Source organism: Ammospiza caudacuta, chromosome 8, assembly GCF_027887145.1.
Source record: "Ammospiza caudacuta isolate bAmmCau1 chromosome 8, bAmmCau1.pri, whole genome shotgun sequence".
Lineage (NCBI taxonomy): Eukaryota > Metazoa > Chordata > Aves > Passeriformes > Passerellidae > Ammospiza > Ammospiza caudacuta.
The window spans coordinates 28,301,597-28,328,623 of record NC_080600.1 but is presented as its reverse complement, the minus strand read 5'-3'; the positions used below and the strand labels follow the sequence as shown (position 1 = coordinate 28,328,623).

General features: G+C 61.5%; 3 protein-coding genes across 3 annotated transcripts in view; 2 read left to right on the top strand and 1 right to left on the bottom strand.

The window, feature by feature from the left end:
- The window catches only part of SPEG (striated muscle enriched protein kinase), a 38,187-nt gene extending 23,011 nt beyond the window's left edge, over window positions 1-15,176 (top strand). Inside the window, exons 11-41 of the mRNA XM_058810024.1 lie at window positions 830-988; window positions 1,125-1,314; window positions 1,465-1,694; window positions 1,876-1,995; window positions 2,400-2,504; window positions 2,619-2,825; window positions 2,951-3,074; window positions 3,456-3,628; window positions 4,370-4,482; window positions 4,667-4,835; window positions 4,919-5,012; window positions 5,366-5,566; window positions 5,715-5,775; window positions 5,976-6,053; window positions 6,211-6,383; window positions 6,489-6,515; window positions 6,832-6,984; window positions 7,204-7,246; window positions 7,335-7,403; window positions 7,538-9,734; window positions 9,858-10,010; window positions 10,084-10,200; window positions 10,280-10,447; window positions 10,703-10,825; window positions 11,013-11,177; window positions 11,360-12,032; window positions 12,120-12,359; window positions 12,432-12,655; window positions 13,131-13,206; window positions 13,462-13,611; window positions 13,851-15,176. Coding sequence (XP_058666007.1) covers window positions 830-988; window positions 1,125-1,314; window positions 1,465-1,694; window positions 1,876-1,995; window positions 2,400-2,504; window positions 2,619-2,825; window positions 2,951-3,074; window positions 3,456-3,628; window positions 4,370-4,482; window positions 4,667-4,835; window positions 4,919-5,012; window positions 5,366-5,566; window positions 5,715-5,775; window positions 5,976-6,053; window positions 6,211-6,383; window positions 6,489-6,515; window positions 6,832-6,984; window positions 7,204-7,246; window positions 7,335-7,403; window positions 7,538-9,734; window positions 9,858-10,010; window positions 10,084-10,200; window positions 10,280-10,447; window positions 10,703-10,825; window positions 11,013-11,177; window positions 11,360-12,032; window positions 12,120-12,359; window positions 12,432-12,655; window positions 13,131-13,206; window positions 13,462-13,611; window positions 13,851-14,058 — 6,983 coding nt within the window. The 3' untranslated portion in view covers window positions 14,059-15,176. The remainder of the gene's footprint in view (window positions 1-829; window positions 989-1,124; window positions 1,315-1,464; window positions 1,695-1,875; window positions 1,996-2,399; window positions 2,505-2,618; window positions 2,826-2,950; window positions 3,075-3,455; window positions 3,629-4,369; window positions 4,483-4,666; window positions 4,836-4,918; window positions 5,013-5,365; window positions 5,567-5,714; window positions 5,776-5,975; window positions 6,054-6,210; window positions 6,384-6,488; window positions 6,516-6,831; window positions 6,985-7,203; window positions 7,247-7,334; window positions 7,404-7,537; window positions 9,735-9,857; window positions 10,011-10,083; window positions 10,201-10,279; window positions 10,448-10,702; window positions 10,826-11,012; window positions 11,178-11,359; window positions 12,033-12,119; window positions 12,360-12,431; window positions 12,656-13,130; window positions 13,207-13,461; window positions 13,612-13,850) is intronic.
- Window positions 15,177-16,187: 1,011 nt separating this feature from the next.
- GMPPA (GDP-mannose pyrophosphorylase A) lies at window positions 16,188-20,952 on the top strand. The gene is made up of 12 exons (XM_058809506.1): window positions 16,188-16,300; window positions 16,369-16,466; window positions 16,553-16,656; window positions 17,042-17,234; window positions 17,396-17,455; window positions 17,584-17,714; window positions 18,448-18,582; window positions 18,754-18,851; window positions 18,986-19,032; window positions 19,130-19,222; window positions 19,314-19,482; window positions 19,571-20,952. The coding sequence occupies exons 1-12, from the start codon at window positions 16,258-16,260 to the stop codon at window positions 19,669-19,671; spliced, it is 1,272 nt and encodes a 423-aa protein (XP_058665489.1). The 5' UTR covers window positions 16,188-16,257; the 3' UTR covers window positions 19,672-20,952.
- An 834-nt stretch (window positions 20,953-21,786) lies between these two features.
- On the bottom strand, window positions 21,787-26,552 carry LOC131560813 (rac GTPase-activating protein 1-like). The gene is made up of 16 exons (XM_058809788.1): window positions 26,366-26,552; window positions 26,039-26,241; window positions 25,819-25,955; window positions 25,559-25,637; window positions 25,318-25,371; window positions 24,635-24,712; window positions 24,160-24,280; window positions 23,745-23,935; window positions 23,373-23,534; window positions 23,129-23,224; window positions 22,856-23,057; window positions 22,674-22,779; window positions 22,394-22,526; window positions 22,214-22,319; window positions 21,990-22,107; window positions 21,787-21,916 (listed from the first exon to the last, which is right to left on the bottom strand). The coding sequence occupies exons 1-16, from the start codon at window positions 26,448-26,450 to the stop codon at window positions 21,865-21,867; spliced, it is 1,923 nt and encodes a 640-aa protein (XP_058665771.1). The 5' UTR covers window positions 26,451-26,552; the 3' UTR covers window positions 21,787-21,864.
- Between the last annotated feature and the right edge of the window lie 475 nt (window positions 26,553-27,027).

Sequence of the window (27,027 nt, the reverse complement as noted above, 5' to 3'; positions counted from 1 at the left end):
AATGGGCAAGGAGTCAGAGCTTCCCAGCCTCTCCCACCAAACCATCACTGATGACAGCTCAGCAAGAGCTGCATGGGCCTCTGTCCCATGGCTCTGGCACAGCTGTGCCTATGCATGCTGCCCACAGCTCTGACCCACACAGAATCCACTCTCCTGCCCATCTAGGCAGCAGGGCTGGGAGGGCATTGCAGGGAGAAGCAGCAATCCCTGCACCCTGTGGTTGGTGCTTGTGCAATCCTCCATGAAGGCGCTGTATTCCCATGGGGCTTTGAAGGCAGCAGCAGTTTGGGGCTCAGGCAGGTGAGGGAGTGCCTGAGAATGGTGTTGCCCATCCTTACCCAGGGTGGGTGACAATACCATCATGGCAAAGTGGTCCCTGCTGGAGATCCCCTCCCCTGGAGCATCAAGCCTGCTCGTGTCCCCATGCTGCTCCTTGGATGCTGCATGTGCTGGCACTACCTGCTCAAGCATTGCTTCCCCATTCCCAAGGGGATAGGCCAGCTGTGATCTCCTGCCCTGCGAGGAGGACAGGGCATCCTCCCACCCCACCTTGCTCTGGCAACTGTACTGCTGTGCAGAAGGGAAAGAGGAGTCTGCTGCCATCAGAGCCCTAGCCCTGGGCATGGGGACCTTGCACACATTTGTGCCCCCTGCCCTGCACAGGGACAGAGCCTGGAACCCCACACACCCAGGCTCAGCCCACACCATGTGTGGGGTATGCTCACCCACAGCATACTGGGTGCTGGGCTGCAGCCAGGGGGTGTCACAGGCTGCTCCTGCCCTGCACAGGCACGTGCTGTGTGGCTCACAGGGCCTGCTCTCCTCGCAGATGAGCTGACCTGCAGTGCCCGGCTGACGGTGCAGCCCTCTGTGCAGCCACTCTTCACCCGCAAGCTGGAGGATGTGGACGTGGTGGAAGGGCGGACAGCGCGCTTTGTCTGCATGATCAGTGGGACTCCCCCTCCGACGGTTACTTGGACTCACTTTGGTAACCCCCAAGCTCAGAGGGCTTGCCAAGGGCCCTGCAGGGAGACCTCATCTCCCTTGGGGCTGCACCCAAAGGCTGCAGCTGGCTGAGGCTGGAGGGGATGCTGCTCCTGATGGTGGTGTGTGTTTCTGCACAGGCCTGCCAGTGCAGGAGGGGGAGAACGTGCGGATTCAGCAGGACGGAGGGCTGCACTCACTGGTCATTGTGCACGTGGGCAGTGAAGATGAAGGGCAATACAAGGCAACTGCCAGGAACATCCATGGCCATGTGGAGTGCTCTGCTGAGCTCTATGTGGAGGAGCCACGGCCATCTGCAGCCTCCCAGATGTAAGAGCTGGATGGTCACTGAAACCTGCTTCCCCATGCTCGCTCCCCTCTGGGAGCTGGTATCCAACAGGCTTATGCAAAGCCTAGGGCTGGGCTGAGCTGGGGGCATTGCACCATGCTCCCATTGTGAGCATCTGTGGGCTCTTGCAGCTCTAAGCTGGAGAAGATGCCATCCATCCCAGAGGAGCCAGAGCAGGTGGAGACAGAGACAGAGTGCTTCACCATGCCTGATTTCCTGAAGCCACTGCACAACCTGGACGTGGTGGAGTCGAAAGAGGCCGTGCTGGAGTGCCAGGTGGCCGGGATGCCCTACCCCTCCATCACCTGGTACCACAATGGCTCCCGAATTGACAGCACCGATGACCGCAAGATGATGCAATGTAGGACTCCTCGTTGCCTTCCCCACCCCCTGGGGTCCCTCTACATGGGGTGGGAGAAAGGGGAATACCTTTATAGGAGGCATCACCCCCCAGACCTTTTCACCCCATGAGGCAGGAAGGGGAGCTCTGTGCTGCTTATTAGCTGGTAGGGTCTTACCTGTGTCCCCCTGTTCTCCACCAGATAAAGACATCCATCGTCTGGTATTCACGGCTGTGAGCCACGCACACGCTGGTGTCTACAAAAGTGTCATTGCCAACAAAGTGGGGAAGGCCACGTGCTATGCACACCTCTATGTCACCGGTAAGCAGGAGCAGACACCACCTGGGATGTGTGGCCACTTGCAGCCACCCTGCCAGGCTGTGACCCAGGATTGTCATGAGGTCCTAGAGGAATAGGATCACAGGGCAGCTTAGGTTGGATGGAGAGGACCTCAGGAGTTCTCTAATCCAACATAAAAGTGGGGCCAGCAGTGCAGTTCTCATCTTGTGTGGTCAGGAGCCATCCCTGGACCACTAGGTTCTGCATGAAGCTTGCTGGCAGTGCCAGTCCTGCAGGGTCTGGCAGGCTGAGTCCACACCAGGAAGCCAGAAAGAATTACTGGTCTCATCCATCCCCGCAGTCAGTATCTCCCAGAGCGTAAGGCAGATGCCCTGATAAGCTGGGGCAGTTCCTATGCTTACATCCCTGCCCACCTCCCCCTGCAGATGTGGTGCCAACCCCCCCAGACGGGCCCCCCACTGTGGCCTCAGTGACTGGCAGAGCCATCACGCTGACCTGGAACAAGCCCAAGTGGCTGGACGCTGCCATAGGTAAGGGGGCAGGCTATGGGCAGGAAGCTGGCAGGGCGTGGGCAGTGCCATGATGGGGTGCATGAGGTAGCTCCATGCCAGGGAGCTCCATGCACTGACCCTCTCCCCTTTCAGACCCTAACTCGGTGACCTACGTGGTGCAAATGCAAGTGCTGGGCACGATGCAGTGGGTGGTGCTGGTGACTGATGTGCAGGACACCACCTACACAGTGCACAGGCTGACCAAGGGTGCCCAATACCTCTTCCGTGTCATCACTGCCACTCCCAAGAGCAACAGCAAGCCCTCCCCACCTGTGGGGCCCGTGCAGCTCCTGGACCGGGGTGAGAAGGGCAGTGGGGAGGGAGTGGGTAGCTGGGCTAGAGGTCTCTGTCCCTTGTTGGGTGACAAGCTGCCCAGGGCTGGGTGGCATGGAGTGGGCAGGGGTTGGTGAAAATGCATTTGGCAGGTCCCTACCTGGAGGAGGCCCCAGTCATCCTGGACAAACCAGATGTGGTGTATGTGGTAGAAGGCCAGCCAGCGTCCATCATCATCACCCTCAACCATGTGGAGGCCACTGTCACCTGGAAGAGGTACGACACGGCACTGTGCCTTGTTGCCTGCCCCGTGCCTAGCATCGCCCCACAGGATGCACATAGAGGGATTTCCACCTCTCCATGCATCCCACTGTGTGTGGGTGGGGGGCTCCTTCCCTGGGGCTGGTCTGGGTATGCACACAGGGATGATGTCCAGGGCTCTGAGGAGTTGTGGGGTGCTATCTGTAGGGTATTAAGGGGCAAGAGGCATTGGGGAGGCAGAATTAGCAACAGAATGTGAGCCCTTGTGGAGGCTGTGGGGTGGGAACTGGGGCTGACTGTGGGTAAGGAGGTGGTCCTGGGCTGTGGGGTGGGATCTGTCAACGGGGCAGCGGTTCTGCCTGTGGAGCTATGATGTGACAGCCGCTGTGCTTGCAGGGCTGGGCAGGTGCTGGGGGAACTGGAGGGCACGTGTGAGATGATGATGCCAGATGACGACCAGCACTGCCTGCGGCTGCTGCGTGTGGGCCGGGGGGCTGGGGGGCTGCTGGCCTGTGAGGTGAGCAACCGCCACGGCACTGCCCACTGCACCCTGCGCCTCCGCCTCGCAGGTACGTGCCCCTGCACGGGGAGGGTGTCTCTCTGCTGGGGGGTGCCACCCTATGGTGCTGCTCCAAGCCCATAGGCTGGGGGGGCCATTGCCCCATGGTGCCCCATGCCTGTATGCCATGGGGGCACTGGCCCACAGAGTGACACTGGTCCTCAGTCCTTCACACTCGTATGTTGTGGCAATGCTGACCTGTAGGGTGGCAATCATGGGGATGATAAACCATGAACCATGCATTGGCACTGCTGCTCGGTGTCCCATACCCATGTCTGACCTGGGCAGAGGTGTCCTATAACTGTGTACATGGGGAGGCAGTGCCTCATGGTGTCCCTTAGCCATGGATGCCATGGGTGGCACTGCTGCAGGGTGTCCCATCCCTGCATGTAATTGGGAGGCACTGCTCCCAGTGCCCTACAGGCAAGAACCATAAGGGACACCTCCACAGTGCCCCACAGTGCCCCACATCCATATGTAACGAGAGATGCATTACCACAGTGCCCCATGCCTGTGTCCTGAGGGTGGCACTGCCCCACAGTGCGCCACTCCAAAGGGGAATTGCTGAATACTGCTGCAGACACATGCCATTAGTGGTTTGCCCTCCCACTTCCATGTGCATTGGAGTGGCACTGCCCCATGTCACTCCATGCCTCTACCCCTACTTGCAGCACCTCACAGCTGTATGCTCTGTGCCACTGGCAGGGGACTGGCACTGCCCCATGGTGCCCCATGCCCCATCTCTTGGCAGAGGCACCACGCTTTGAGTCCATCATGGAGGACATTGATGCCCAGGAAGGGGAGACACCACGATTCGCTGTGGTGGTGGAGGGGAAACCACTGCCGGACATCATGTGGTACAAGGTGGGCTGGGAGTCCCCATCCCCTTTCTGAACCATATTCCCACGAGACCCACAAATTTCACAGCATCACTGGGGTTGTTGCACTGGTGATAAAGGATGTGTCCCATGCCCTGCCCATGGGGAAAGGGTGGTGGGAGTTGGTCAGGGGTGGGACAGGACGCCCCCAATACCCCTGTTTCCCCCAGGATGGGGAGCTGCTGGAGGAGAGCAGCCACCTGAGCTTCGTGTATGAGGACAATGAGTGCTCACTGGTGGTGCTGGGTGCTGCCGAGCCTGACAGTGGCGTCTACACCTGCACAGCCAAGAATCTGGCTGGGGAGGTCTCCTGCAAAGCAGAGCTGGTGGTGCGGGCAGGTACGGCTGACTGGCTCCCCAGCCCCTGGGGGTAGAGTCTGGATGTCTGGCTTGCCCCTTGCCAGCGCCTTTCCTTCTCCCAGCCCAGCCCACTGCTGATGCCAGCATGGAGGAGGATGCGCTGCACAAGGCACGACGCCTGACTGACTACTATGATGTGCACGAGGAGATCGGGAGGTAGGTGGGCCTGGCATGATGGGGCACCCTGGGCACTGCAGGGATGGGGGCACTGGAGCCAGGCTGCACCCTGGGGCGCCAACATAGGGCACTAAGCTCCATTATATGCCTGATCCTGGTGTGCTGGGGCTCCTCTCAGCTGTCAGGGGATGCTCCTGTGCCAGCTTAGGCTGGGGACCTGGCATGGTCAGAGAAAAGCCAGGCTTGGGCTCTCTGTGCCTCTGTAACAGAGGCAGCTGAGGCTGCAAGCAGCTCCTTGCAGAGTGGGTGCCTGTGCCAGCTGCTCAGGGAAGGGGGAGGTCTCCTGCTCACGCACGTTCTTATCCTCCCTTACCCCTGCTGCTGAATTGCAGGGGGGCTTTCTCCTATCTGAGGAGGGTGACAGAGAAGAGCACCCGGCTGGATTTCGCCGCCAAGTTCATCCCCGGGAGGACCAAGGCCAAGCAGTCGGCGCGGCGGGAGCTGCACATTCTCTCTCAGCTGGACCATGAGCGCATTGTCTTCTTCCACGATGCCTTTGAGAAGAAGAATGCCGTCATCATGGTCATGGAGCTGTATCCTCTGGGCACTGCTCCATGGGTGCACAGCAGAGGGGAGGAGGGGAGGCCTTTGCATGGGACAGGTGGGCAGAGTGGGTGCAGAGGAGCTGGGTGTGGGGCACAATGGAGCACGGAATTTTTATGCTCCTTGACTGGGGCCCAGCTGCTCTGAAGAAGAGCTGCTGGACAGGATGGTGAGGAAGCCTTCAGTATGTGAGTCAGAGGTGAGTGAACACTGTGGGAGCAAAGTGATGTGGAAGAGAGGGATCCTGGGGACAGTAGTGTCTGTCCCAGCCTAGATATGTGTAGTACTCATTGTATCAGGCTACTAAGGGGGCCACAGCCCACATTCTCCTCTGCACAGGGTCAGTGTGTGGCTGACTCCTGTTTAGGCTGCCCACTCTCCTCACCCCATCTCTTGCAGGTCCGCTCCTACATGCGGCAGGTCCTGGAAGGGATCTGCTACCTGCACCAGCACAGTGTCCTGCACCTGGACATCAAAGTGAGTGAGAGTCTTTACAGACTCCTCCTGCCCGGTGCTTCTAGTGAAGGGCTCCTGGTGCACTGGGTGAGAGTGGTCCTCTGAGAGGGAACATTCATGCCCTGGGTAAAGCCCCTGCGTCCTGCCAAGCTCCCCTTTGCTCTGCACTGTCCTGTAGCCAGAAAACCTCCTGATGGCAGATTTGAGCAGCGAGCAGATCCGGATCTGTGACTTCGGCAATGCACAGGAGCTGACGTCTGAGGAGCCACAGTACTGCAAGTATGGCACCCCTGAGTTCGTGGGCCCTGAGATTGTCAACCAGACCCCTGTCTCCAGCGTCACCGACATCTGGTAAGGGTGGCCCTTGGGTGGTCGGTGGGCTCCCTGCTATGCCAGGAGAGACTGGGCACCCTGGAGGGCTTGTGATGTGCAGTAACTGTGCTCTCCTCTCTGCAGGCCTGTGGGGGTTATCGCATACCTCTGGTAAGTGCCCTGGTGTGTCTTCACAGAAGGGACACCCTTTCCACCCCTTCACCAGTTGCAGAGCTGAGGCTGTGACCATGCACATGACTCCTTACAGACTCAGCCTCCTTTCCAGCTGCTCCTACCTCTGCCCTCCCCATGGCACCAGGGCTGTGGTCTGAGGTCCTGTCCTCAGTCTCCATACTTTCCATGCTGTTTCCCATGCTGTCCCCATGACTGCAGAGATGGGGTCTGGGGTCATGTCCTCAGTTCTCTGTATTTTCCATGCTGTTTTTCATGGCCACATGGCCCAGTGACAGTGTCTCCTCCATGGCAGCTTGACAGGGATCTCCCCCTTCGTGGGGGAGAATGACAAGACAACACTGATGAACATCCGCAACTACAACGTGGCCTTTGAGGAGAGGATGTTCCAGGGGCTCACCCGGGAAGCCAAGGGCTTTGTCATCAAAGTGCTGGTCAACGACAAGCTGTGAGTACTGCAGGGTCCCCTTCCCCATCCCCTGCACCTTCAGCATGAGCTTTGTGCTCAAGGGAGGGTGGGGACCCCCATGCATCAGGGTACCCAAGGGCAAGGCTAGCTGCACAGCTCTGCTGGGATGCACCATGGGCAGCCAGACTCTCCTGCCCTTTTTCCCCTGGCCAAAGCCTGTGATCCTGGGTGTTCTTACCCAATGGTGTCGGTTCACAGGAGACCCAATGCAGAACAGACCCTGGAGCATCCCTGGTTTAAGGTGAGCCTGGGCTCAGAACTAAGAGGCCATGGGATTCCCTGAGCCTGCTGCAGGCTCCAAGGGACACCGTTCTTCCCTCACCCCACAGACACTGGCAAAAGGAAAGGTCATCAGCACCGACCACCTCAAGCTCTTCATCTCCCGTCGGAAATGGCAGGTGAAGGCAGGGGCTGGGGAGGCAGGGAGGGGGCAGGTGGGACTGTGTCTTGGGCAGGATGGGGGGATGTGTAATGGCAGGATGATGCCATGCCACGCACCTGAGCCTGACCCAGCCCTCTCTGCTGGCTGCAGCGCTCACAGATCAGCTACAAGTGCAACATGGTGCTGCGGCCGATCCCAGAGCTGCTGGAGGACACGTCCAACCACCTCTCCATCGCTGTGCCCCGGCATCTCAAGGAGTCACCAGCGCTGTCATCCTCCTCAGACTCAGATGACCTGGATGAGCTGCCCTTCATCCCCATGCCACACCAGGTGGAGTTCTCTGGCTCCCGCATGTCCCTCAATGAGATCCCCACAGACGATGAGACCATTGGGACATCCGAAGGGCTGCTGCCGGAGGGGGATGCCTCTGCCATGGAGTGGCAGAGCCAGGGCACAGGGAAGCCTGGGGTGGCCCTAGGGAAGCGGCCAAGGAGTGCTGGGCCACGACGATCATGTGCAGAGGTGGAGGCAGCTGGTTCCTCTGATGAGGAAGCCGCCGAAGCCCAGAAGCGGCCGGAGTATCCTCGCAAAGCCATGAGGAAGGGCTCCAGCCTGGAGTCCCCAGGGAGTGCCCATCGGGGAGAGCTGAAGAGGGGCAGCTCTGCTGACAGCGCCCTGCTGCTTCAACAGCTCCCAGGGACTGAGGAGGGGGCTGTGGCAGCCCGGGACCCTCGTGGGGCCCTAGCCAAGGCAGCCTCCATGGAGTTGCCAAGGAGAAAGATGGTCTGGGGGGAGGATGATCATGCCCAGCGCCTGGAGCTGATGCGCCAGCGGCTGCTGCGGGGAAGCTCTGGGGACAGCAAGGTCAGTGGCCTGCGGGGTCCCCTCCTGGAGACCCTGGGGGTCAGCCCTGATAAGAAAGTCTCACGGTCAGCCCGCCTGGAGCCTCCAGCAGTGCCACGGCTGGTGCGGGCAGCCTCCAGCGAAGCCACCTCGCCGCGCCTCCTCCCCGCTGAGTGCCGGCTGCAGAAGAGCAGCTCCTTCAGCCACGGGGATGCCGAGCCTGTCGTCCGGCACCGACGTTCTGGTGCACCCCTGGAGATCCCAGTGGCCTGCCTGGAGGCCCAACGGCTCAAGGAGTCCCCCTCTCTCTCTGCCCTCTCTGATGCTCGGCCCACAGCGTCACCAGACACCCCAAGCACACCAACACCCCCTCCAGCAGAGATCGCTGCTCCCCAGGCCGGCCCTGCAAAGGCCGCCTCAGGGAGGAGGCGCATCCCTGAGGAACATGGCCCACCTGGGGCCAGCAAGGCTGCCACCACCACAGGGAAGAAGCCCACGGACAGGGGACAGGAGGACAAGACACCCACCAAGGCTGCTGGAGCCAGTGGGGAGGGGGCTGCCAGGACAGGAGCTCCCACCCCACCAAAGTCCACAACCCCTGTTCCCCTAACCCACATAAAATCTTCCTATGCTAAGATGATGCAAGTCATGGGAGGTATTCAAGGTGAGGAGACAGCCACAGAGGAGCTCCCACCAACCACCAACGAGCCTCCACCAACCATCAAGGAGACCCCACCAGCCAGCCCTGCAAAGCCCCCTACACCAGCACCAGCAGCAAGGAGGGAGGTGAAACCCACCGGCTCCTCCAGCTCCTTGGTCATCCAGGACATCGATTCGGAGGAGGTCTTTGAGGCCAAGTTCAAGCGGAGCCGCGAATCATCCCTCACCCGGGGGCTGAAGCGCCTCACCCGTTCCCGCTCCGAGGACCGGCACCTGGCCGGCCCCCCAGCCTCTGACGAGGGCATCTACCGTCCTACACCAGCCGGCGTGCCCCTGGAGCTGCGCAGGGAGCGGCCCACCGGGCTGGCAGCCAAGTCCAAGTCGGTGCAGGACCTGCATGAGGTGGAGAAGGACGGGGGCTTCTTTCGGAGGATGTCCATACTCCTCAAGCGGACCCCGCCGGCTGAGAGGAAGAAGAGCATGGGGGAGGACGGAGGCACTGAGACCCCCCCACCTGGTGGGCGCCGCTTCTCCTGGAGCATGGCTCTGGCCAGCTCCAGGGAGCGGAGGGACTCAGAGAGCCTCAAGTCAGAGCCGGGGGGTGGTGGGGAGAGCGAGTCACCGGCGGTGGCCGTGCGGAGGAAGATCAGTGCCACCATGGAGCGGGTCTCGGCGCGGCTCCGCAGCGTGTCGGATGAACGGCCGGAGGGCGAGGGCTCCCGGCAGCTCCGTCGCGCCAGCTCCGAGGGTGAGAGCTTGCGGCCGGGGCCTGCCCCTGCCCCGGCGCCCTCCTCCGAGTCCCTGCGCTCCGAGGCCAGCACCGGCTCCGCTGCCTCTGTCAAAGGTGAGCGATGAGGGCGATCCCGCGGGGCTCTCCTGCGGGCAGCCCACGGCTCAGTCGCTGTGGGTACGGCAGGCGTGGCCGCCCTGGCCTGGCCCCGCTCTCACCTGCCCTGGGTGCCCACAGGTGGGGGTGACACTCAGAAGAGGTCCCGCTGGGAGCGCTGGGGGCTCTCCCGGGGCAAGAAGGAGAAGATGGCCTCACAGCCCAGCATCCCCTCCAGCCTTCTGCGGGAGGAGGGACTCGCCGCCGGCCGGCCACACACACCCAGTGAATCGGGTAGGTGCAGCCCCAGGACGGGATGGCGGGTGTGTATCCCCACCCCAGCCTAACCCCCTACTCTGCTTTCCAGATTTCCCCCCTATTTTCCACATCAAGCTGAAGGACCAGGTGCTGCTGGAGGGCGAGGCACTGACCCTCTGCTGCCTTCCTGCTGGCAGCCCAACCCCACGGATCCTCTGGATGAAAGGTGGGGCGCTGCCCGCACTGCCTCGGTGGGTGGGCTCTGACAGACACCGTATCATCCCACTCCTCTTCTCCCCCTACAGACAAGAGGTCCCTGCAGCCCGACAGTGGGCTGAACGTCGTCTCCTGCAAGGACGGACGTCAGATGCTCACCATTGCTAAGGTCTCCAGGAAGGATGCAGGGCTGTACGAGTGTGCAGCTGCCAACATCCTGGGCACAGCCATCAGCTCCTGCACGCTGGCTGTGGCACGTAAGGAGGCTGGGGGTCCTCGGGAGACAGGAAGGGCACAAGTCGGGCACATGGCTGGGGATCAGTTGGTGCAGGTCACTAGAGTACTGCTCTCTTGGGGCGTGCAAGAGACTGGAGCTTTTGAAATAGGACAGGCTGGTTTTACATGAGTGTTTCCAACGTCTCTGAACCCATGTGTTGTTATGCCCTCTCACTGCAGCAGCTCTGCTCTGCCCCTGACTGGACAGCCAGCCCACCCTGTGTGTACCCTTGCAGGGCTCCCTGGGCGGCCAGGCACCCCGGAGATCCCCCAGAAGTACAAGAACACGGTGCTGGTGCTCTGGAAGCCTGCTGAGAGCAAAGCCCCCTGCACCTACACACTGGAGCGCAGACTGGAAGGTATGTGGGGCTGCCTCCCATCCCCTGGGAGCCACAGCCAGGAATATGGGCTCACGGAGGGGCACCTAGGAAAAAAGTGCCCAATATCCTCGCTGTCCCCTGTGGCTTGGCCAAATCAACGGCAGGGGACAGTGGGCTGCCCCTGTCCCTGGTCTGCCCTCCCCTTACCTTACTTCTGCTTTGGCAGGGGAGCACGAGTGGAAGATTGTCAGCACTGGTATCACTGACTGCTACTTCAATGTGACTGAGCTGCCTCCAGGGAGCACTGCCAAGTTTCGTGTGGCCTGTGTCAACAAGGCTGGGCAGGGACCCTACAGCAACCCCTCAGTAAAGGTGCATCTTGAGGCAGCAGGTGAGCAAGCCCTGTCCCATGGGCGTGGGGTGGCTATGGGGCTGCTTGTGGCCTCTGGGGTGCTTTGGGGATCCTTGAGTCCCATGGCATCTTCCCCTCAGGGCTCTGGGAAATGAGGTGCCACTTACAGCCCACTCCTAGCTTACCCCCACCTGGCTCACACCTCCCTTTGCTCCCTGTAGATGCCGGAGCTGCCCCAGCCAAGGATGTTTCTGTCCCCATTCCTGAGAAGGTGGCTTCCAGCCGGTCAACCCAGACACCCGAGAAGCACGTGGAGCCTGTGGCTGCAGGGGCCCCTCCCACCACACCGCCACGCAAGCACAAGGGAGTGGTACAGAAGGCAGCTGCAGCAGAACAGGAGGGTGCCCCCACAGGGGTCCTTCCACCTCCTGCCCCCCATGAAGAGGGAGTGCCACCAGATCTTGAGCTTCCACCCAACATCACTGTCTATGTGCCTCCTGAGCTGATGTTCACCCCTCCTCGGACTGCTGCCTCTCCCCATACAGACACCCCCACTCCGGGCTCCCCTGCACCCCCCATGGACACTTCCCCCCCGCCCCAGGCTCCGTCTCCTTCCAAGACCCCCGCCGTTTCCCCAGTGTCAACCACGCCCAGCTCAGCCCCCACACCATCTCCCATCCCCAACACCACGCCTTCACGGAAGATGCCTCCCTACATGGTAACCTCCTTCATCTCCATGCCCCCCACATCACCCCCTGCGCAGGAGGCCACCACCACTCCCCCACCCTCCAAGGAGCCCCCAGCTGCTAGTGGGGTCCCAGGGGCAAAAGACAGCACATCACTGCGGCAGGGTGTCCCCCAGAAGCCATACACCTTCTTGGATGAGAAAGCACGGTGAGTAGCGGTAGGACAAGATGCTCTGCCAGGGGTGTTCTTGCAGCACCCCACACCAGGGATGCTGAATCCTGCCCTGTGCCGCAGAGGCCGTTTCGGGGTGATCCGGCTCTGCAAGGAGAATGCCACAGGGAAGCACTTCATGGCCAAGATTGTGCCCTACGAGGCGGAGCGGAAGCAGAGCGTGCTGCAGGAGTATGAGATCCTCAAGGCGCTGCACCATGAGCGCATCATGGCCCTGCACGAGGCGTACATCACCCCCCGCTACCTGGTGCTCATCTGCGAGAACTGTGCTGGCAAGGAGATCCTCTACAGCATTGTGGACAGGTACAGGGGGGCACAGGGCCACCGGGGACAGTGGCTGGTATGGGGCTACCTGCTGATGGCACCTGCCTCCAGGTTCCGCTACTCGGAGGATGATGTGGTGAGCTACGTACTGCAGCTGCTGCAGGGCCTCGAGTACCTGCACGGCCGCCGCATTGTGCACCTCGACATCAAGCCAGACAACATTATCGTCTCAGGCTCAAATGCCCTCAAGATCATTGATTTTGGCAGTGCCCAGACCTACAACCCACTTGTGCTGCGGCAGCTGGGGCGGCGTGCTGGCACCCTGGAGTACATGTGTGAGTGGGGCACCACGGGTGTAGTGGCCTGGAGGACAGGGACAGAACTGGGGCATGCTTATTGCCAAAGGGGTGCATGTATGCCTATGCTCTGGGGGACTTGGGAATGGGGAGGAACTGTGTCCTTGGGGGTGGTGGGAGGCCTTTGGGGTGCTGGGTGTGTCTGTGAATTTCTTTAGCATCGCTGGGGTCAGTGGGAGAATCTGGGTGCTGTGGGGCAGTTGGGGTATCCTTGGAGGCTGACTGGGCTCTGTCAGGGTGCTGCAGTGTCGGGAGGGTGTTGGAGGGTGCAGTAGTGGAGTGCTGTGGCTGCTGGGGGTGCTTGGCTGTATGGGTGTTGGGAATGCTGTGGGTGTTTGGGATCCTGGGGATCTGGGACTTCTGTAAGTGCTGGGGATACTGTGGATGCTATGTGTGCTGGGATGCTGGGGCCGGTGTCTCTGTGTATATGACAGACCTGCTCCCCTGCCCACAGCGCCAGAGGTGGTGAAGGGAGACCCGGTGGGCTCTGCAGCAGATGTCTGGGGTGTTGGCGTCCTCACCTACATCATGTAAGACAAAGGGTCAGGGGGATGAGAACATTGAAGTGTAGTCAGCCCCACCCAGGGCTCGGCGCCACAGAGGACACCAAGCTAACGGAGGGCTGAGGGATGCTGTAATCCACTAGACCCTTCCCAGCTGGACATGGGGAGATGAAGACACCCTGGGTAGCTGTGGCTTTTCAAACCAGGGATGGGGGGGAAGTGGGACAGCAAGTACCCTCCCATCGCTGTCCCCCCAGCCCATCACCCCCTCCATCACCACAGGCTCAGCGGGCGGTCCCCATTCTTTGAACTGGACCCCATAGAGACGGAGAACCGCATCCTGGCAGGGCGCTTTGATGCCTTCAAGCTGTACCCCAACGTCTCGCAGACTGCTGCCCTCTTCATCCGCAAGGTCCTCACTGTCCACCCCTGGTGAGTGCCCAGCCCAGCCAGGGAGGACACATGGCACAGGACTGTGTGTGTGACTGAGCCAGCCCCTGCCACATGGGACCCCTCCAGATATCCTCAGTGGGAGCCTGGAGTCCATCACTGCTCTTGGAGAGGGCTGGGACCCCCGGGTTTTGCAGGGCAAGGGTGGTGGCTGGCTTTGGGGGGTGGAGCAGCAGAGGGCACCCCTGGCAGTCCCTGATGCAGAGCTGGCTCTGCCCCAGGAGCCGCCCCACGGTGAAGGACTGCTTCGCCAATGCCTGGCTCCAGGACGCCTACCTGATGAAGCTGCGCCGCCAGACCCTGACTTTCACCACCAACCGCCTCAAGGAATTCCTGGTGGATCACCAGAGGCGCCGCGGCGAAGCCGTCACAAAGCACAAGGTCTTACTGCGCTCCTACCAGGGCGGCCAGCCACCAGGGCCACAGTAACTGCTGCCCTGGCCGCGGCCACCAGGGGCCGGGGAGCCAGAGGAACATTCCATGGGCCGCAGTACGGGGCGGCTGAGGAGGAGCCGGGACGCGCCAGGATGAGTCCATGGACCTCACGTGCTGCTGTCAGGGGTGATGGTGGCCAGCGGCGTCATTTTGGCAGTGCTGATGAAGAGGAGGCACTGCCGCAGCCAGACCAGCAGTGGGGTCCGGCAGTGGGAGGGTGGTGGGAAGCCTTGCTGCAAGGAACAGAGAATGTGGCAGAGGGTCGGGGGAAGAATGGGATGCAGATAGAGAGGCACGGGAAGCCCCGGGTGGGAGGGGAAGAGCTGCCAGTTTGCTAGCCAGCCCTGGCCACATGGGTCCCATCAGCCGTGTGCCTTACACTGCAGCCCGCAGCTGTCCCTGGCCACGGTGTGCCAGTCCTCGTGCTCCCCCTGGTTTGCACACCAGCACCAGAAGACGGAGGTTGCTCCAGCGGTTCCTGCAGAGAGGGGCTTGCTCACAATCCCCTGCCAGCCAGCACAGCCCCAGTCCTTACAGCTGGGAGGGGGGGCTGCCAGCCCCCCACCTTCTGCTCCTCCCAGCCCTGGTCCTGGCAAGTGGGTTTGTGGCTCCAGGACCGATGCCGGTGCCTTCCCTGGGGCTGTCGGCTGTGCTCCATGCCAGGGTGGGGGACTGGCAGGCCCTCCCTCTTTGCAGGGGGGCACCCAGGTGCCATGCACATCTCCTGTGTCTGCTCAGGCCCACGCTGCTCGTGCTCTGCCCACCCAGCTCCAGACCTTGCTCTGTACCCCAGTACCAGCCCACCTGCCTGTCCCAGACCCGTCACCTGACCCCAAGGTGCCTTGCCCTGCCCTGTGCCCTCTCCTCAGCCCTCCCTGGCCGGTGGCACGATGTGGGGTGCCCTGAGCAGGGGCACAGGAACAGCGGCTGGGCACTCACCTTCCTCATGCTGCTGTAGTGATAGGGCTTTATTTATTGATTTTGGGGAGAAGGCGTCTGCTCATTCCAGTCCCCATTCCTGTCCCCTCCTCTCTGCCGGGCTCTGGAGTTGCCAATGTCCCCATGGTTTGGAGCAAGCAACATGCCAGAGCAGCAATAAAGACTCTGAGCAGCCCCTCCAGTTTCAGTGCCTTCCTGGGAGGGAATGAGTGTGAAGTGCAGGCCCTGGTATCTCGGGAGGGTCCATGCCCCAAAACCTAAGGACCTGAGTCCAGAAAGGATTCCATTGAGGCTGGACTTCCATGTTGGAAACCTGGTGAAAAAGAGAAGCTGTGAAGCACTGGGGCGAGCACAACGGGGCTGATTCACATGGCCCTCACGTCATGGAGTGAATATACGGAGTGCCAGAGGGCCCGATGGTGGCTGGGACAGCGGGACAGCAGGGCAGGGCTCCTGCTGCGGGCACGGCAGGTGCCGCTGAGGGACCTGATGCCTGGCTATAAATATCCGCTACCCATAAGAGGCCGTGCCGTGCCGGCAGGGACCGCTCCGGTTACAGCCCGCTGTCCCCCCAGCCCCTCGGTGCTGTGCCGGCCTCGGCGGGCAGGGGCACACGCGTACCGCCCGGTGCCTGCGGGCAGTCACACGCTCCCGACACACACACACACACACACACACACACACACACACACACACACACACACACGTGGCTGCAGACCTGTGCCTGCCGCACGCCTGTGTCCAAGGGCGTGTCAGAGCTCGTGGTGTCCCCGCAGGTCGCGCCGAAGCGCTGGGGCACACACACAGCCGCAGCACCTGCCCTGCACCCTCACGCTGCCCTGCACAGCCGCACACGGCCACAGCCGCTACCCGCACACCCGAATGGATCATGGCACCCCGCACTGAGCATGGCCCCCGCACTGACCATGGCCCTCGCACTGACCACCGCCCCCGCACTGACCATCATCCCCACACTGACCATGGCCCCTCACTGACCACCATCCCCACACTGACCACGGCCCCTCACTGACCATCGCCCCCGCCCGGCACAGCCGCCCCGCAGGCCCCGGCGCCTCACAGCGAGCGCGGCCGCCCCCTGGCGGCGGGCGGGCGGCGGCGCAGGGCCCGGCGCGGCGCTGACGTGTCCCAGCCACGTGCGCGGAAGTGGCGGCGGGGCCGGGCCGGGCCGGGCCGCGGGGCTCGGTGGTGGAGGTGGGGCTCCGTGCGGAACCGCCGGAGCGGAGCGGAGCCGCGATGCCGCTCAAGGCCGTCATCCTCATCGGGGGCCCGCAGAAGGGTAAGTGCGCCGGGCCCGCGGGGTGCCCCGCCGGCGCAGTGCCCGGCCGACCCCGCTGTGCTCCGCAGGGACCCGGTTCCGGCCGCTGTCCTTCGAGGTGCCCAAGCCGCTGTTCCCCGTGGCCGGAGTGCCCATGGTGCAGCACCACATCGAGGCCTGCGCCAAGGTACGGAACTCGGGGGCTGGGACTGTAGAACCAAGAGAGAAGTGCCATTCCTTTCCTTTCTGATCCCTTCCTCCGTCCCTCCCCAGGTGCCCGGCATGAAGGAGATCCTGCTCATGGGCTTCTACCAGCCCAACGAGGCCCTCAGCCGCTTTCTCGTATCGGCGCAGCAGGAGTTCAAGGTTCCCATCAGGTGGGCAGGAGCTCTCTCACCCCTGGGGCACCCACGGTGGCACAGCCTGGCTCAGCCCTCACCTGCTTGCCCCAGCCTGGCAGCCCCCAGTCAGCGCTTTGGCGTTGGTCAGGTGGGCTCTGTCCCACCGTGGATGAGCACAGCCTGACTCCCCCATTAGTTCCACCACCTTTGCCTTGTTCCCTGCCCTGAATGGTTCCTGCTCCAGAGATGCCTCTCTAGCACAGCTCTAAGCTGCCAGAGTCTCCTTCTGTGCAATGCCTGCATGAAACCCATCACTGGATGGCAGGATTATGTCTCTCCAATCATTCCCAGCCCTGCTGCTGGTTGGTACCACTAGACACCTGCTTCCCTAAGCCCTCCCTTTTTCCTGCTTGGCTTGTAGGTATCTGCAGGAGTACGCAGCCCTGGGCACAGGTGGTGGCATCTATCACTTCAGAGACCAGATCCTGTCAGGTGGTGCTGAGGCCTTCTTTGTCCTCAACGCAGACGTGTGCTCAGAGTTCCCCTTACAGGAGATGCTGGAGTTTCGGCAGCAGCATGGGGACATGCACAGCTTTGTCATTCTGGGTACCACAGTGAGTGGCAGTGCTGGGGAGCAGAAGAGCTGCAGTGCTCTGCCGTGGGCTTAGAAGCCAGCAGCTCCTGTGGTGGGTGGGTCCCAGAGGTCTGGGTTTCATCTGCTCTGCCTCCCTGTGCCTCCTGCTCCACCACTGCTAACACTGTCCTTGTTTCCTAGGCCAACAGGACACAGGCACTGAATTATGGCTGTATTGTGGCAAATGCAAGCACACAGGAGGTACTGGAGGGCCTTGGGGAGTGGAGCTCAGTGTGGGTGGCAGGTGCTGTGTCTGTGGTGCCACAGAGGGTGTGGTGCCAGATGGAGGGGCTGCACCCTGGGATTCATGTCTCTTCCCTCCCCTCCAGGTTCAGCACTATGTGGAGAAGCCCAGCACGTTTGTCAGTGAGATTATTAACTGTGGCATCTACCTCTTCACACCTGCAATCTTCCAGCACATTGGTGAAGTCTTCCAGAGGAACCAACAGGAGCTAGCACTGTGAGTGCCTCACCCTGCTCTGTGTCCCTCCCACCCCCTGCTTCCTGGGGCTGCAGCAGCACACTCATCCTCCATACTTTCTCTATCTTTTCTCCTCCTCTGCCATCACTCACTTGTTTCCTGGTCCTGCACCAGCTGTCCTTACCTTGGGTAAGTCTCCCTCTGTGTCTGCACTCGCTGCTCTCTGGGCTGGATTGATCCTAGTGGTAATGCATGCTTTCCCTCCCTTCTCTAGGCTGCTGTTTCCTCTGCTCTGCTCCTGGTCAGCTTGAGACTTTCCCTCTCCCTTCGTCTCTTCCCACCCCATTCTCATTCAGCTCTAGACTAGAGGCTGAGCAATCCTTTCACCTGGGAATGCTCTCCTCCCCTCTCCAGCTCTTTGCACCAGCCAGCCTGTCACCTCACCCCTCTGCCACCACCCAAGTTAAAATCCAGCTGTGCAGGCTCTGGACTGGGGACAGGATCATACACCCACCTGGACTAGGTGGGGCTCTTGCACCATCAGCTTCTGGCTCAGAGCTTATTTTGGCTGTCCCTCTGCTGCTCTGGGGCTCAGTGGGGCTGTCCCAACCCAGCCTGGCAGCCGGCCTTCTCCCCACTTTCGAGAAGAAGCACGTGGCTAGGTGGGAATCTGGGATTGTCAGAGTCCCTGAATTTGGGGAGGGTAGGTCTGCTGGGGTCCTTGGGTGAGGCCATGGCTGGGGTGAGTGTCTAACATGGCTTTTGCTTCCAGAGAGGAAAATTCCAATGGCTGGCAGCGTGCAGAAGTGATCCGACTAGAGCAGGACGTTTTCACTGCCCTGGCTGGGAGTGGCAAACTCTATGTCTACAAAACTGATGGCTTCTGGAGCCAGATCAAGTCAGCTGGGTAAGTGCTGGAGCTGCTGTAGCAGGAGCATTGAGTGATCTGTACCAGGGCTGGGAGTGCAGGGTGCTCAGGCAGAGCCGTGGGGGCGGGTGGGTGGTGCTGATTTTGGATCCTCCTCTGCCCTGGTAGCACCAGAGTGACAATAACAATCTTCTGCTTTTCCTCCTCCAGCTCTGCTATCTATGCCAGCCGCCTTTACCTGAACCAGTACAGCAAAAGCCACCCAGAGAGACTGGCCCAGAACAAACCTGGAGGCCCTGTCATCCGAGGTACCATTCTGACACACTAACACTTTTGGGGCTGCCTGGGGAGGCAGTGGGACCCACGAGTGGGACCTCCCTTTATCTGAGAGGCAGGGGCTCCTGTGGGCTGCCTCCCCTGAATCCACTGCCTTGTGTTGCAGGGAACGTGTACATCCACCCGACAGCCTCCATCGACAGCACTGCAGTGGTGAGTGCAGGCTGGGGGGACCCTGGGGCTGGGACAGGCTCAGGGGTGCCAAGGGCATCACTGTGCTTGTCCTCATCACCTGCCTCTGTCCTCACAGCTGGGCCCCAACGTCTCCATAGGGGAGGGTGTGACGGTGGGCGCCGGGGTGCGCGTGCGAGAGTCCATCGTCCTGCACGGCGCCTCGCTCCATGTAAGTGGGGTTTGCCTGAGGGAGTCGGTGCTGACCCCCTCCCCGTGCAGGGAGCCAGCAGCACCCTGCATTCCCCTCTCCTTCACCGCAGGACCACACCTGTGTCCTGAATACCATTGTGGGCTGGGACAGCACGATTGGGCGCTGGGCGCGGGTGGAGGGGACGCCCAGCGACCCCAACCCCAACGATCCCTATGCCAAGATCGACAGCGAGACCCTGTTCCGGGACGGGCGCCTCACGCCGTCCATCACAATCCTGGGTATGTTGCTGCTGTGCGGAATCACCCTGGGCCTGCTCACCGAGGCAGCTGCTCCCCTCCAGCTAAAGCCTTTGCCTTCCCCTCCCAGGCTGCAGTGTCACCATCCCGGCTGAGGTCGTTATTCTCAACTCCATTGTCCTTCCTCACAAGGAGCTGAGCCGAAGCTACAAAAACCAGATTATCCTGTGAGTCATGGGCAGCACCAGCCCCCTACTCCCTGCTGTGCCCCACAACAAGAGCCTGCACTGAGGCCTCACATCCTGGGAGGTTCTCAGCACCCCCAGAAGGGTAGGTGCAGGCCAGGAGCCCTGCAAGTGCCTGACTACTGCTCCAGACAGACATTAAAGCTGATGAGCATCAGCCTTGCATGCTGCTTCTCTTGCAGCCCAGGGACCAGCCCTGGGCCAGGGTGAAGGCTTTAGGGACAGTACGTTGCCCTGGTACAAGCCTGTGTGTGTATGCAGGGAGTACTTGCTGCCTGCAGTGTCTTGGGTCCAACTTTGTGTATTTCTCCACCAAAGGGCACTACCAGCACCACCATGCCACTCCTCACCAGGCTATCCCTACACTATTTGCTGTCTGCAACTCCCTGGAAGGTCTTGGCCCATCTCTAAGACCTGGGAGCTTTGAATGTGCCTGTCATGTGTAGGCAGCTCACCCCACAGTAACAGATTGAGGCTCACGATTTCAGCATGATTGCAACAGCCTGAGCTGGGCTCCTGCCTGTTGCTGGGAAAACAGCAGTGCCAGGCTGTCCTAAGGGCACTGGCACACACACATGAGGGCTGGGTCGGACTGGGGGCCTGCTGGCCCTGGGGGGAGCTGCAAGAACACCCCCTTCCCCCAGTACCACCTCTGTCCCCTGGGCTCAGTGCGTGCCAGGAGAGCTGCCAGCCCTACCAAGCCTGCTCTTGTCAGGCTGAGACCTGTGCCTGCTGCCTAGGCAGGGTTCAGAGTGAGGGCAGCAAGCCCCTGCTACCCTGGTGGGCCAACAGCCTCCTTCACACCAGCATGGCTGGAGCTTGGGGGGGCTCACTGCATATCTCCCCTTGTCACTAGCCACATCCTCTGGGCACCAGAGCAATCAACTTACATATGAGCAAGTGGCACAGATTTAGAACTCAACTTGCCTCAAAAACCTGATTTTATGGAAGGCAGTTTCCTCCTGAGCCTGGCATAGATTGTCTACAGTAACCAATGCTGCCCTTTGTCCTTTTACCTCCCTGGTTTTGAACTCTGTGCTAAAGCCCTGCACTCCACCAAGGGCCCCATTATCATGCCTCTCATTTTCAGCAAGGCACTGTATTAGGTATTCTCCATCCATCCAGTACCATCCCAGTTTGATGGATTTGGAGTAAATCCTTGCTCCTAGCCCTGTGCCTTCCTGTGCCAGTTCTCCTGTTGTCCTGGGCAGGGATTAGCTGTTTCCTTTGCTTTAATAACATTAAACTCCTTCAGTTTTGCCTCTGCCTTGGATGTGTTAATTTCCTTGCTCTCTGGTGTACACTCCTGCACTGGAGAAAACTGAGCCAAAGTACTTGCTTTCAGGGTTGCACATGAATTTTCTCTCATGTGCCCCATCTGGTCTGGCTTCCAGCAGGGACAAAGGTTTATTGGCTGCTTGATGTGGCACAGGGGCATTTCTTATCCCTGTTGTGTAATGCCTCTTTTCCCTAAACTCCCTCTGCCTGGCTGCCCCTTCTGCAGAGTTATCTGGGGGACAAGCCCTGCCTGGGACATTGCTCCGTTACAGCATGATCCTGCTTCCCCCTCTTGGAGGGAAGGAGCTGTGCAGCCCAGCCCTGCTTGGGCTTTGTGCACCTCTAGCACTGCCTGAGTTGGAGGGGAGGAAGGAGTTAAAGAGGCCTCCACCGAGGTGCCAGGAAGTCTGGAAACACTTTAAGGTTGTCCTGCCCTGAGCGGCAGCAGCTCCAATTACTTGAGGCCAAGTAATCTGGGCTCAAAGAGGGGCCTCCCACATCCAGGGCTCCAGAGCAGGAGAATAGGGCTTCAGCAGGGTGGGAGGGGGCTCTGCCTGCCCTCCCAAAGCACGGGTTCTGTGGAGCATTGCTCAGCTCCTGTCTGCTGCACAGCCAGGCTCCAGTGAGCCCAACCCTGCAGCAGCAGGGCAGGACAGACAGCAGCCACAGCCAGGTGTGTTTTGCTGCAAAGATTTAATACAAACCTGATTCAAAGTACAAGCACTAGTGTAGTGTCCCTGCCACCACAGCTGGACAGAGCCAGCTCTGCTCCCCAGTCCCCAGGGAAGCAGAGCAGAGCATTGAGCCCGGCACTGTCACCCCACAGGCAGCTGTCTGGTCCTGCAGCGTTTGCTCCTCTTCCAGTGCCAGCTCCGTGTCCCGAGGGAGCCACTGCTGCAGGCTACACAAGAGAAGGGAAGAACCGGCCCACCTTCCTCGGGGTTGGCCCCTGCCTGCGTGGGGAGAGATGAGTCAGGGGTACAAAGCGAGCTCCCCTGGGCCCCACCCACGCCCGACAGCACTCACGGGGGCCGGCTGGCCTTGCCCACACAGCTCCTCAGGGTGCTGGGGAGGCAGCAGGTGCCAGCTGGGCTCAGCTGGTCTGACCTGCGCTCCGGAGAGCCAATGGGCTGGAAGAAGGGTCCTGCAGGACAGATTGGGGACAGCTATCTCACCCCAGCCATGGACACCAACACCTTTCAAGGAAGCCGAAGGCCATGATGGATGGGGGCTGGGGCTCCTGTGCTCACCACGTTCACTACCTCCCAGGACTGCCACTGGCACCAGGTTCTCCTGCTCTGTCTCCACAAAGCCTCTCCAGAAGCTGGGTGGCAGTGAAAGGAGTTGAGCCACCACCTGGGCAGAGAAAGGTGTAGGATGGGGACACTGGCAGTGCCCAGGGTGCACCCCACACCTCAGGGCCCCCTCACCTTGCACTGCCGAGGCGTGTCCTCCATGATGGCATGTGGTGTGGGGTTGGCTGAGCTGTATCCCACCAGTGTAGGGCCAAACACACGGGACAGGTTGAGCACATCCATCTTGCAGTCAGGGCTGTGTGACACCCTACAATGGGGGAACAGAGGGTGTGTGCATGCTGCCCAGCTCAGGGGCTCCTCATCCGCAGCTTCCCTGCTCTAAGTCACAAAGCCTGGGTGAGGGGCAGAGAGATGGGGAGATGGGGACAGACCTGTGCCTGGATGAGACACTCACCTGAGCAGGTGCAGCATGAGGAAGGCCAGGGTATCCCTGTTGGCTGGGGGCAGCTTGCTCACCACATGGCGCAGGGCTGTGTCACTGGCAGCATCATCCGGGATGTCTGTGGCGGTGCCAGGGAGCAGTGTCAGGGGAGAAGCAGTCCCTTTCCCCTCCCTCACCTTGGGACCCCTGCTCACCAGCAGCCTTCAGGAAGGCAGGGTGGAGGCTGAAGGTGACCAGCGGTTCCTTGAGTCCCCGCAGAAAGTCCTTGAGCACCCCGCACACCACGTGGATGTCAGTCACAGTGCCGAGGGCAGGCAGCGCTCCCCCGGCCCGCAGCAGCTTCTGCTTCCACTCCCGCACCAGCTGCTCGGCACCTGGCACCCGGTACAGCCCTGTCTGGGGCACAAGGAGAAGGGCTCAGCCCCTGGGAACCACAGCACTGCCACCTTCACCATCCCAGCCCCTACCTCTGTCAAGCCTCGTTTCTCCACCTCGGTCACACACTGCACCACCAGCGTGGGCACCAGGGGCGGCGTGGAGGGCGCGAAGTCAGCCAGCACACCCTGGGGAGAACAATGCCAACCTGCGCTGTGCCCACCAGCCAGGCCTGCAGCCACGGTGGGCAGAGGCTCAGCATCCTAGGGCCAGTAGCCCTGAAGCCTCATAAGGATGTGGAGAGGCCCCCCAAGCACTGGTGTGATGCCCCCTCACCTCCTGGGGCCAGGTGTGGTGCTGAGGCCTGGGCGTGCAGAGGCTGGGGCACTGCTCCCGACACTTGGTGTGCAGCAGCAGCTGGCACTGGCAGCACTTGATGGCAGTCTTCCCAAAGCGGATACGGGAACCACAGACACCACACGGCTCAGGGCGGATCACCTGGAGAGGGGGAACAGGATCAGGGGCTCCCCTTCTTGCAGATACCCAGTAACACTCCTTTAACTTCCCCCAGCCAGGTCCCACTGTCTCCATCCATTCCCTGGCAGGTGGAGCTAAGGGGTTGGGGAATGTAGGACAGCTTTGCCCTCCCACCTCATAACTGTCCCCCCTGCCCACCTCCCCAGAGGAGAGAAAGGCTGGGTCACGCACCGTTTTGGAGGTGAACTTGTGCTGGACTGCTGGGAGACTCCGTGGGGGTGAGGGGAAGGGGGCTGGTGCTGGCTGTCCCACTGAGCTGCCCTCAGTGTGCCTCTCCTGCCCCGCAGCACGGGAAACCGGATCTTCACTGGTGCCCCAAACTGTGGTCAGCTCTGCAGAGGGAGGAGGCTGTGGGGGGACACCTGAAAGGCAAGCCACTCCATCTACCAGTTAGGATGTGAGGAGGCTTCCCACCTCCCAGGGAATCTCTGCACGAGAGAGTGGCATCTGGCATGTCCAGAGGGCCCCAGTACCTCCATGGTGGGGACAAGCATCCCCAACAGATCCCCTCCCTCTCCTGTGACAGCAGCACCTTGAGGCTGGTCCCATACCACCCATCAAACCCCTCCTCAGCCCTTCCTGTGACCTGCATGTGCAGAGACACGATGTCCCTGGCGAGAGCAGCGTTGAGGCACCAGAACAGCAGGCAGGAGGTTGTCAGCAGGGCCTGGGACCTCAGCAGGAGGGGGCACAGAGAGGACACTCACCTGCCAGAATGGGACACCAATAAGACATGTGACTGCAGCCCCACAGTTCTCCAACATCTCCCACATGATCACTGGTCCACCTGATCCCCATCCCTGTGCTCCTGCATAGCCAGTGATGCTGCCACCATGGGAACAGGGGGATGCAGGCTTCAGGACAGTGGTCCAGCATAGCCAGGGATGCTGTCCCCACTGAGACCAAGGTGATACAGGCTGAAGGACACAGGCACCCAGAGGAGACAGCTGAGCTCTGTCCCCACAGCATCCACAGGGCTGAGGGCTGCAGCATTGCCTTCTGGCACTGGGAAAGCCCCTGCACCCCATCCCTGCCCAGGGCACGCTGGGGTCTCTACTCACGGCATTATGGGGTACCACAGAAGAACGATGCCGCTTTGCCATCACCACAGGGCCCACCTGAGGGGCCAGGGACACACGCTGAAAACAGAAGACAGTGTGAAGAGCAGGCAGAGATGCTCCCCTCCCTGACATACTCCCCAGAGTACCCAAGCCAAGTGGCCTCAGCCTAGCAAAAAGTCCCAGTCTCAGCTACTCCCCAAGCACTGCCTACCCCACACCAGGCAGGGTGGGGACTGAGGCTTCCCCACCAGGTGAGAGCCAGCGCTGGGGTTGGGGAAAGCCAGGTCAGGCCTGCAATGCAGAGGTGTGAGCAGAGCGGGGTGCGGGATGCCCGCACATGGTGATGAATTATTGAGGAGCCCAGCTGGGTGACGGTGGAGCGTAATGGAGTTTCTATTGATCGTGGGAGGTTTGCCGAGAGACGATGCTCCCAGCACAGCATCAATAAATTAAATTCCCTGCCAGACTCCTTGCAGCCTCCTGTACTGGGACGGAGGAGTATCTGGGTGTCCTCACCTTGCATGGCACAGGGCCAGCACCCCAGCCTGGGATGCACACTGAGGGACCCAAAGGGCACATTGAGGGAGCGTGATCAGAGCTGGGGGATCCTCACCCACACAGAGGCACAGATACCACCTCAACACCAGCCCTCAAAACTGCCACATCCCAGCATCTCCTCATACCTGCCTGTCCGGAGCTTTGCGCTTCAGGGTCCGCACCAGTGTCATATCAACATCCTGAAAGGCAGCAGGGAGTCTGGGGCTGCATCAGGCCAGGGGCATCCCCAGCATTCATCTCCAGCTCTGATAGCAGCCCACCCCTAACCATGGATATACAAAGGAGCTGTGCCACTGCAGAAGTGGGGCAAAAGGACCCCCTCACTATTGGGGTAAGCCCTGAGACTGACAGCCAAACACTTCTTACCACGTCATCCTCAGTGCGGTCATAGCTGATATCCGAGTGGGACAGGAGGGACTGGCACGACTCGTCCACTGCAGATGACCTGCAGAGTGAGTTCAGCTGGAGCAATTCCCCCCTCACTGCTGGGAGCCCACAGCTGATGCCTCTGCAGAGTCCAGGCACTTCCTTGCCCAGCCAGCTCCTCAAGCCCAGCAGGGATGAGGGGGAGAGGGGCACAGCCGACCCCAGGGCTGCCCGAGGGCTTGGGGTGAGGACCTGCTCACCTCCTGCCGGGTGCCAAGGCTGCCCCAAGGCGCCGGCCAGCCAGGGCACTGAGAACAGAGCACTGCTCCCTGCTCAGTGCCTCGCTGCCCCATGGTTCCCGCATCAGCAACTCGAGGACCAGCTGAAGTTTTCGCTCCTGCAAGTGAAACGGGGTGGTGGTGAGCAGGCTGAGGGCCCCGCAGCCAGCCCCGCATGGTTCCCCTGCGGCCAGTCCCCGACCTGCTTCTCCAGCTCAGCCTCTGCCCGGTGCCGCTTCTTCATCTCCACCTCCACCTGGTTTCGGGCGTGCTTGAGCTTCACCTCCAGCGCTGCCCGCTCGGCCTCCACACGGGCCAGCTGCTCGCGGGCACGGCGCCCGTCCTGCTCCAGCCGGCAGCATCTCTGGCGTGTCGCCTCAAAGCACCGAGCGATCCGGATGCAGTCTGGGCACAACAGCGGCGGGTGGTCACTCGGGACGGGGGGCCAGCCCCCAGCTTCCCCAGACCGCCCCGGCGGCAGAGACGAGGGTGCCGGTGTGCCCCGGGACGAAGGGTTACACACACCCACCTTCCTCCACGCTGCCGCCGAGCTCCAGGAGCTGCAGCCCGTGCTCCAGCCGGGCCAGGAGCTGCCCGCAACGCTGCCGCAGCATCCCGCCGCCCGGGCCGGGATCGGGGCCCCGCAGCCGGCACCCCCTTTGCACGTCTCCAGCCGCAGCTCCGGCCCCACGCTTTCCGCCGGGATACCCCGTGGGGCCTCGGGACGGCGCAGGCGAGGGGGCGAGGGGCCCTCCCGGCCGGCCTATGTGGGCCGGGGTCCGGGGTGGAGCCCGTCCCGGCCCCGCCTCCGCCTCCCGCCGCCACAGGGCTCCCACCCACCGGCCTGGGGCAGCATTCCCGGGATCCCAAGGCGGGGGATGCCCCGGGGTGCGGGCGCAGCACTGGCTGCAGGGCTGCGGGGCAGGGTGAGGGTTGCCTTTGGGGGCAGGGGATGCCCAGGCTCTGGGTGTACCTGATGAGAGCACTTAAGGGGTGCACAGGCAGTGGGTGCGGGGAGCTCGGGGCGTGCAGCGGCATCGGGGGGACCAGGGGGCGTGAGAGGCGCTGGGGGTACAGGGATGCTGGAGGGGGCACCGCTTTGCCACGCCCGCATCCCGGGACCGGCGCGGGTATGCCAGAGGAGCCGATGTCCTTGTCCGCTGTCCCCCGCGCTGTGTCCCGCACACCGAG

Bases quoted from the DNA above. Each gene is read 5' to 3' on its own strand.
- GMPPA (XM_058809506.1), top strand. From the start codon at position 16,258: ATGCCGCTCAAGGCCGTCATCCTCATCGGGGGCCCGCAGAAGG. The intron at 16,467-16,552 runs GTACGGAACTCG...GTCCCTCCCCAG, and splicing joins ACATCGAGGCCTGCGCCAAG to GTGCCCGGCATGAAGGAGAT. The intron at 19,483-19,570 runs GTATGTTGCTGC...TTCCCCTCCCAG, and splicing joins GCCGTCCATCACAATCCTGG to GCTGCAGTGTCACCATCCCG.
- LOC131560813 (XM_058809788.1), bottom strand. From the start codon at position 26,450: ATGCTGCGGCAGCGTTGCGGGCAGCTCCTGGCCCGGCTGGAGCACGGG. The intron at 24,713-25,317 runs GTATGAGGAGAT...TTCTGTTTTCAG, and splicing joins GCAAAGCTCCGGACAGGCAG to CGTGTGTCCCTGGCCCCTCA. The intron at 22,527-22,673 runs GTGAGTGTCTCA...CCCCCATTGTAG, and splicing joins CTCATGCTGCACCTGCTCAG to GGTGTCACACAGCCCTGACT.